The following is a 9,908-nucleotide window of genomic DNA, read 5'->3' as shown; positions in this document are numbered from 1 at the left end:
AATCTGATGTATTTTTCAATGAGCAGAACATGCTGTGTATATTGTCTTTCACTTTGTCATCATTGCTTGTGATTTAGAAATAAAACAAGAATACTAATACAGATACAGAGATCCATAAGAAGAAATGTTTTTCACATAAGTAATGTCAACTTTTAACGTAAGCATTTTGCTTGGGCTGATTTACATAATCGACAGACAATAGCTTTATAATTTAAATATGTTCATGTCATCATAGGTGCAGATGCTACAGTAGTTATCCTGAAACTTGGACAATTAATTCTTAACTGTTTACTTTATTACAGCTTGGTTTAAATTTTGTGTGTGTGTGTGTGTGTGTGAGAGAGAGAGAGAATTCAGTCTTTGTGGTTTGACCTTTGCTGTTTATGAAAGCAGGGAAGTGTACCTGCATTCTGAGAACTGTCTTAGTGAAAAATAACTTTAGATTTAACTTCAAAGGAAACAGAGGTTTGAAATAAATGTTTTTGGTTATAGGCAGTTTAAAGTTCATTAGGGCAAAAGTTACAAACTAATTTTGCCTTGTCTCTTTTAGCTGCTTTTTTTCAGGACTGCATATCTGAACAAGACCTTGATGAAATGAATATTGAAATAATACGAAACACATTGTACAAGGTAAATAGAACTGCCTTTATGGAACCTTTAATTTTGACATTGTGTATCAAATTGTCTTGTGTGTGTTTACTGTTTTAAAGCTGCAAAGGCAGTTGCACGTCTCTGAAGGACTGTTCAATCCCAGGTCTTTTCAGGTTTTGTTTGAAATACTGTCTTTAAGTCTGACAGTGTTACTTCTTGTAGTGACTATTCCCAAATTCTTTTATTAAAGCAGTTGCCACCTTGCATTGTGCACCACTTTGTTAATTTAACTCTGCATTTTTTGTTCAGTCATCTAACTGGTCAGAACAACTGCATTTATTGGCAGCTTTCTGACTGCCCTTTGCACATGAAAAAATATAAAAATAAATTAATGTACTTGTCAGGGAAACAAGTGCTGGCAGAACAAATTGAGGGAGGTGGGAGTGAGGAGCCATTGTTGGCTTGCCCACATTGGTGAAAAGGGAGGCAGTGTAGATCCACTGCACTAGAAATCATGAGCAGAATCTGAATATTGCAGCAAAGCATTGACAGGCTAGAAGTGCATGTGTTCTGGCTCTCATCGTGGGAGAACCACTTTTCCGGGATGCCACATGATTAAAGGTAGTTAAGGCCATCATTAAAAACATTGTGGCTGCATGGATGACAGCTCTCTCCTAGACACCAAGTGAATGAGAGCAGCTGATGGTTAGTAGGTAACTGGCAGAAAAAATTATTCATCAAAGAAATAGTAATTGTAAAGCCTGCTGTTGTATGCGTAGGGATCCTTAACATTACTGGATTTATTTGTTCTCCGAGAGCTGTGTAGGTGGGCTAACTCAAGATGAAACTCTTTCAGCCACAAACCAAACAGGTTGTACAAAAATGACTGAATTTTAAAAAATGCATAATCTAAATTATTCACAGTAGTACATGCTTACATTCTGATACTAACTGATTTTATTGGCAACATGGCCATTGATGTGATTTGTAATACCAAACAGGAAATATTGAAATTGAATTGAAAGCTGGCATAAAAAAGAAAAAAAGAGATTGTTTGGCTTCCTTTTAAAAACAGCTATCTAGCAATATGCTGAAGATGCCAAGGTAGAGAATCCACAAATAGAAAATTGTAGTGCATTGTTGTTTCCAGCCATACTTTTACTGGAAGAACAGAGTTAGCCTGCAAGCATTTGGTAGATCTTTTAAAAAATGAGGGTGGGGACATGAAGGTAATGTTCCATTTGCTGGGGTGCCAGTGAATACTGCTGAGTAAGGACTGTTGAGAAAAAAAGAAAAAAAAAAAAAAACTAATGGCTGTCTGGATGATTGCCAACATCCAGATGCTGGTGGCCTATTAGAAGTACAGTGGATATAAAAAGTGTACACATCCCTGTTAAAATGCCAGGTTTTTGTGATATAAAAAATGAGACCACAATAAATCATTTCAAAACTTTTCCCATCTTTAATGTGACCTGTACAATTCATTTGAAAAGCAAACCGATCTGTTAGGGGAAAAATATAAAAATTAAAAAACTTACAATAAGCTGGTTGCGTAAGTGTGCACACCCTTAAACGAATACTTTGTTGAAGCATCTTTTGATTTAATTACAGCAATGAGTGCAGTTTCACGTTTAGACTCCTAGCGTTTAGCAACATTACCTTTCATTTGTGTTTTATTGAAATTTTATGTTGGTAGTTTTAACCTCATCACTTTTCCTAAAAAAAGCCACTATAGGGGAGGCAAGAGCCTTTGCCAGGATCCTGAATCCCAGGTGAGACAGATGCAGGCCATCTCTGGCAAAGCATCGTGGTCTGTCAGTCATATCTTCCCAGGATGTCAGGTACTGGATCCCCCTAGAATGACACCAGAAACTAAGCCAATTGTTATAGTCAGTCATTTTCTGTTTGTATTTGGGTATCATTCTGGGTGACAGTAGAATGCTGCTTAAGGCTAGGGACATATCTGCCTAGGACAAGCATTCAGTGAGTTTAATCATACCTCTCTTCATATAGTCCAGGGAGGTACGCCTCAACTCATTCAGACCAACAATAGACTATGACAAAGTCATAACAGTACCTGTTGTTGAGAGACTTGAGTGCGCGTGTGATGTTGCAGATTCTGGCCCCTGACAGGCAACTAACCGTGACTTTCTCCTTATCCAGCCTGGTGAGTGGCACTTCTGTGTATCTCACAATGGAGTCGCGTATGGCTAATATGTTGGGTTTATGGTTAAGCCTTCTCACTGCCAGATATACTGGCTTGTGAGGGAGAGAGCTTGAACTCTAGGTTCCTAATGTAATTGCATCTCTCGCAAATTGTGTTCCTAGGTGGCAGTAGTAGGTGGTTGTTTGTGTACATAAGGCAGTCACTACACTGTCTCAGGATGCCCATATCAACCAGACTGGCAGGAGAAACTGTAGGAAATTGTCCATCCATATTTTTCATAGTCTGAGAGAGAAGGCCAGGCAGAGCTAAGGGGTTAGACTAAAGCCCAAGTGCTAAAACCAAAACTAAGATGCTTAGAATAACGTTTACAATTTAAACAGGCTATAAACAAGCAGTAACAAATGCAACAGAAAAGATGCAATTGAACACTTTAGAGAACAAGCCACAGCAAATAGCAGAAAAAGCAAGATGAGGTAATGGAGCAGAAGGAAGAAACACAAATACAGTAAAAGAAGCTGATAAGTGTTTTTTTTTTTTTTTTTTTTGTTGGTAAAGTGGAAAGAGAGAGAGGAAAGAGAAGAACAGAAGAAAATTCCAGGTTAAGTAACTAAGGATTTTGACCTTCCCAAATGATCCTAATGAGATTGGACCGGGAGTAGTGTCCCTTATCAAATTTACAGTAGGGGCGGGCAAAAGGAAAAGCCACAAACTATACAAAAATTCAAACCTAGATCAGCAGTTATATAAATGGTGACACAGAAAAGTAAATAATTCAGTCAAACAAATAAAAACAGTTTTCTTCTTTTGGCTTTTCCCAGTTAGGGGTCGCCACAGCGGATCACCTGTCCGCTCATGATTGGCAGTGGAGTTTTTACGGTGTCGAGCTGCCAGCCCGGCGCCCAACCTTCCACAGAAGGCGCACACACATACACATACTCACACTTAAGGTCAGTTTAGAGTGTCCAATCCACCTACTGCATGTCCTTGGGATGTGGGAGGAAACCGGAGCACCCGGAGGAAACCCACGCGACCACAGGGAGAACATGCAGACTCCGCACAGAAGGCACCCCAGCCGAGAATCGAACCCAAGAACCTCTTGCTGTGAGGCGGCAACGCTAACCGCTGCACCACTGCATGCAGTAAACTATTGCAGAACTGTTACACAAACAATGCAGTACTGATAAGCAAGTAAATACAACCAGTGCAGTGTTGACAAGAAACACTAAACAATTAGAAAAAGTGCGAAAAATATACTTGTGTAGCTGTATAAAATGCTAACCGCTGCACCACTGCATGCAGTAAACTATTGCAGAACTGTTACACAAACAATGCAGTACTGATAAGCAAGTAAATACAACCAGTGCAGTGTTGACAAGAAACACTAAACAATTAGATAAAGTGCGAAAAATATACTTGTGTAGCTGTATAATTCAGATTAAACAGTACTCTCCATCAGGCACAAATGGAGTTCAGCAAGATAAGCAGGGATTCAACTCAAATGTAATATTTTTATACCAGCAGATAAAAGACCCTTCCAAAGTCGCACCCTGAGGCAAAGAGATAACACAGAAGCTGTTTGGCCAGTTTTACCTCTCTGGACTGAGTACACCACAAACTACCAGTAGGGGCAGGCAACAGCAAAAGCCACAAACTATGCAAAAAGTCAGCCACAGATCAGCAATTATATAAATGGAGACACAGAAAAGTAAATAATTCAGACAAACAAAGTGCAGTAAACTAGTGAAAAACTGTAAACAATGCAGTACTGATAAACAAATAAATACAAGTGCAGTGCTGATAAGAAACACTAAACAATTAGATAAAGTGTGAAAAATATACTTATTTAGCTCTGTAATTCAGATCGTTTAAGAATGATTTGGCTAGAACTCAAGTTTCTGAAGAGCATATTATTGGAAATAACCGTGGAATGATTAAGTAAGTTGTATAGTCAGTTTGTATGCATTTGTCAAAAAAAAAAAAAAATACTTGTGTTCCTTAGCTAGAAAGTCAGTCCTCTGTACGTAGTGTGGCATAGACCGTAACGAGGCTTCCTAAGATAGTTCTTGACTTACCTGAAAGAACAGTCTGTATTTTCTGTGTTATGTATCCATCTTGAAAAAAAAAATGTACGTGCATTCATGGGTGTCAGCATGTGCAAGAATAGTACAGGCTGTACTGTTAAATGTGCCAGCTACTTTTAAGTGTAGGCGTATAGAGCTCATCCTTTGAACATAAAGATGAAAGTATGTAGCAGTTATGAATGGATAAATGAATTTAGACATTGTGTTAATGATGAGAATTCAGTGAGAGTCCCAGCTTTGTGCATAATTTATCTTTTAAGGCATCTAAAATGTATATTTTTTTTATACACAAAATAGCCACACGGCTTTCTGACATTTTTTCTATAGTTGTCTCTTACATCTGAGATAGGAATGCATGGCTGTCTTGTTCTTAGGTTGGGGTTCTATTTTATCTTAACTATCATTCTCATTTGAAACATAAATGTCATGCTTTAGTGAAGTTGCAGTTTTTCCCCATTTCTTTATATTTAGGCACTTAACCATTTAATGAAAGCCTATTAATTTTTCAGGAAGTGAGGAAGAGAGAATAAAATGAGCTCCAAGGTTTCAAGATCTGTACTTTTGTTTCATTGTTGGTGTAACTTGACATAGGGAAAGTACCTACTAAATAATGTTGTTGAACCATTTGGCTTTTCATCAGTAACCTTCCGTATGAAAATTGTCATTTGAAAGACAGTCTACTCTTAAAAATGGGATTATATGCACATGAATGAAACGTAGTAAACATATTGATTGCTGGGGAAATGTTTATTATTTTCCATTTTTACACATGGTAATAAAGGTGTATATGTTAAATGTTTTTGCAAAGTTTGAGCTTTGTAACTGTTAGATAATTCTTCCACCATGCTGATCTGTTATGGAATGAAATAGACTAATAGACCATCTTTATCTAGTGTGACAGTTAAGTGAGAGTTACTAGAGGTTTATTTTTACAAGATTAACTCCAAATATATTAATGCGTTTTAATTTAATAGGTAAATGAGATTTAGATTTAATAAACTTTGACATGTCTTTTTGCAGGCATACCTGGAATCCTTCTACAAGTTCTGCAAGTCACTAGGAGGTACAACAGCTGACACAATGTGCCCCATTTTAGAGGTATGAAATGAAGTATTAAATTGCATTTGTAAATGTCAGTCATATGTGAGGTGTACATAAGTGTTTACTGTGTTTTTCAGTATTGTTCCTACTTTTTATCACAGTTAGGTTGAGATTGAAACTCCACCTGCCTGTAAAATAAAAACATTCCTCATATGTTAATGTTTTGATTTGATTTCTTCCTTGCATTTTCATTTTGATCCTGATCCTGTAAAATGCAGCAGGTTGGTTTGTCTTTACTGAAATGTATTTATTTATTTATTTTGCTTTCCCCAGTTTTGAATCTAAATCTGTTAAATCTGTTATTTTGTGAATTTACATTTATACAGTCTTGGTGTTTGCCCTTGGTTTTGATGAGACACAAATACCTGTATTGCTTTTACTCTGTAGTAGTTCTCAAATAAAAAAAAAAAAGGATCATAATATCACACTCTTCCTGTTTTGTAGAAAGTAGAGCGCACTATGATCCATGGGGGCGGTACAGTGCACATTTCATCTTTCTTGTACACATCTTCATCACAAGCTCTGATTTGCTGTATGCCTGATTATGAGTAGCAAATCAGCAGACCTTAAAACTTTTGTTGGAAAGGGTAACTGAGCAGGCAGTGGATAGTATGAAGAAGATATGATTATTATCTTCGTTTAAGCCAGGCCAGTAGTTCTGATTTAATAGCCTAACAGTGAAGGTGGGGAGTAGTGATGACTCAGTCTACCCAAGCAATTTTAGAAGCGGCAGTTTCATCTGGCGTATTTCACACCTTACCAAAGCACTGTACCCTGAGGGCAGCAGCATTCAGAGCCAGAGATGTATTTTCTTCTACTATCCTGCAAGGACTTGTCTGCAAATAATGTTTCCTCACCCCTCTTTGCTTATACTGCTTTGGGAATCTTCCCAAAAGTGAAAACTGCAACATTGACTATAATGATGAATATAATGCAGTTGCGTTAAGAGCTTACTATAATTCTTGGTGTTTGATTAGTTTCACTGTTGCAGTCCTTTTTCTTTCCCCCTGTCTTCTACCTCTTTCTCTTTGGTTGGGATGGTAAATCCTGTATACTCACCCTCCCTTCTTTTCTCATGAAATCAGGCAGGTACCTCTGTGTTGGTAAGCCCTTTTATCCAAATCTTTCAAATTGGATACGTCTAGTGAATCCAGCTGGAGTGAATTCTCCACCTGGGTCACTGTAGTCTGAGGCCAGGAATATGCTCCTCTGGCTTTGCTGGGGCAAGAAAGTTCCAAGTATGGCTTCTGCATATGTACCCTTTACAATGCAAATGTCCATGCACTAGACACCAGGCGTACACTGAAGTAATATAGAGGGAAAGAGCTTTGGAGGACTGCACAGCAGGATATCTCAAAAAGTGTAGAGTGTAACAGTTAAACTACTCTTAACATGTACAGGCATGATGCTTTTTGAAGTAATCATTTCCATAATGAGCTGCTGATGCTAAGAAATTACTGGTCTGGTTCACTTGTCACTTATTGTTCTGCTGTTCTTTGGTATAATAGTTATTGTGATAGTGTTTTTAATTGGAGAGAACATATGACATAAATATATGTGCTTTACCCATGCTTGAAGACAATGCTGGAAGAATGACTGCCTGGGTCCTGCTTGTGTATATATATATATATATATATATATATATATATATATATATATATATATATATATATATATATATATATATATTTATATATAAATTTTCTTTTTTGTTTGCTTGTTTTTGTTTTGTATTTTTTTTCCTGGAGGTCTAATGCTTGTAACTGTGGTGGATATGAAATAAGCACAGCTATTATCCTAGGGGTTGGGTGGCCAATACCTGTCTGGAATTTCCTGTTTTTGGTCTTTGTATCATTGCTGGATTCCATGCCTTTGACTTTCATTTCTGTGGTTCGAGTGTTATTTAGCCAGAAAAGTTTGTGCTAGTTTGTAAACATGGTTGAACTTGTACTTTGCTCCACCCTGTAACTGCAACACAGAAACTCTGAGGGCAGTATATTCATGTTTGTGAATCGTGACGTGCTGTTGACTTTCTCTTTTCTAATTCTCCTGGGTGAAGCATGGCACCGACCGCATCCCAAGTCAGTAGAGGAGTGCAAGAAAAAGTGACTTCAGAGCACTTCGATGGCAGGAATGACTTCCTCTCCTTCAGGCAGAACGGCAGCTGGAACTATTTAGTGGATCTGGAGATAAAAACTCATTCCGTGGAACAGAAGACCCTTGTTCCACTGGTTTCACAAGTAAGGGTGGGGTGTACTGGACAGGGTGTTGGGAGAAATATGAAGTAACAGCACTTGGAATGTGTACCTGGAGGCTATAAATGATGGAATGGCACTGCCAGCACAAAGCAGTAGTCCTGGGCTTTATATTCATTCATTCATTTATTTATTTATTAAACAGAGAAATTTCTGCGTGGTTAAGGAAACTGTAGTGCTAAGTCTTTTAAGGTGATGCTTATAACGTCAGTGTCTAGTCGCTGTCTGCATATGACACCTTGCTGTAACTATATGTATGTTGCTGTTTCTAAGTCTTCCTTACCAAAACATATCACGATAAAGCAGGTAAGTAGTACTTGCTAACAGTATGTCTATCTCAGCGTCCGTGTACTTTTTTTTTTTTAATTCATAAGAAATTTTTACAAGTCACAAATCTATTACATATTAGGGCTGTGCCTGCCTTCTCTCCACCTTTGGGTTGTAAATAAACTAATTGGATTTGGTAGAGTAGTATAATTAATAGGAGTAATGTGAAAGGGCATAAAGCTGTTTTTTAAAGCTTGCTGTTTACTGACAGTTTAAACGTGAGGATAACATTGGAGACTCCAAAGCAAACTTTTTTTTTCTTATCTCCACGTGGAGTACAAGATATCTAGTAGTAGACTTATTGCTCTAAAATGTGAGTCTCTTCTCGCATTTCTTTGTGAGTGAGTCAGTTGCGAATGACTCATAGCTGTTTGAATGGGGACTGATTGGCTTTCGTAAGAATCAAGTAGCACACTTGGTTTCAACTCTCTCAATATGCTTACAGTTTGTAAACATCCATGGTCTCATCTTACTTCCTGAATGCTGCATTTCAGAACTCCCTTTTAAGAGATGACAAAACTATTTAAAGATTTTCAATTTTAAAGGGGAAATGTGATGGATGTAGTTAAATATATAGCCATAGCTCTCACTTTCTCAGAGCAAGAAATCTGGACAAAGTCAAAAATAATGGTAGTACAAAGGCCCAAAAATAGGACAGATTTTAAATATTTCTCCCGGAAACTAAGTTAATTTATAGAATAACAGGTTTTGCATTATGTATTTTCGGAGCGATATGAAGTCTGAAATTCAAATGTCTGCCATTATTTATTATTATTTAGTGACGTCAATCTTCATGTTATCCCACAATTCCATTGGAGTGGGTGGATTTACATGATCATGTATGCAAATTTCATGTTAATCAGTATCCAAATTTTTGGCCAGTTGTACCTACTTTTCTTAGGCCTTTGTTCAGATTTTTTGATGTTTTCAGGTTAAGAGGTATGCCTCTAGGTATCCCATATTGCAGTGTTTGGCTTTAAATATTACATCATAGCCCCGAAGGTCATGTCAGTGCATTGACTTCACATGTGTTTTCACGTATACCCTGCTTTCTTTTAGTTTGTGCTGAGAATACTACTCTGTGATTATCCCTTTTGATCTTTTTAAGTAATCATTGTAAAGCAAGAAATGGTAATTAAACCTGACTGACTAAAAAAAAAAGCAGGGTATATGTGAAAACACATGACAGTGATGTAATATTTTAAAGCCAAGCACTACATTGTGGGATAACTGGAGATGGACTAAAAATTAAGATGGCAGACTCTGGAATTGCATTTAAAAATATAAAAAGTATATAAAGTCCAGAAGTAGTGTTAAAATGTAGGAAACATCAAGACTTGAAATAAACATGTTTTCTCAGTCTGTGGGTGCAGTCCTCCTTTAAGG

General features: G+C 37.3%; 1 protein-coding gene across 1 annotated transcript in view; it reads left to right on the top strand.

Annotated features, from left to right (window-relative positions):
* The window catches only part of ATP6V0D1 (ATPase H+ transporting V0 subunit d1), a 347,395-nt gene that overhangs the window by 202,015 nt on the left and 135,472 nt on the right, over positions 1-9,908 (top strand). The window contains exons 4-5 of the mRNA XM_044081376.1: positions 551-630; positions 5,860-5,937. Of these exons, the coding sequence (XP_043937311.1) occupies positions 551-630; positions 5,860-5,937 (158 nt within the window). The remainder of the gene's footprint in view (positions 1-550; positions 631-5,859; positions 5,938-9,908) is intronic.

Source organism: Protopterus annectens, chromosome 8.part0 (assembly GCF_019279795.1).
Source record: "Protopterus annectens isolate FY-2018-M chromosome 8.part0, PAN1.0, whole genome shotgun sequence".
NCBI classification, from domain to species: domain Eukaryota; kingdom Metazoa; phylum Chordata; order Ceratodontiformes; family Protopteridae; genus Protopterus; species Protopterus annectens.
This window is presented reverse-complemented; position numbering and strand designations above follow the sequence as displayed.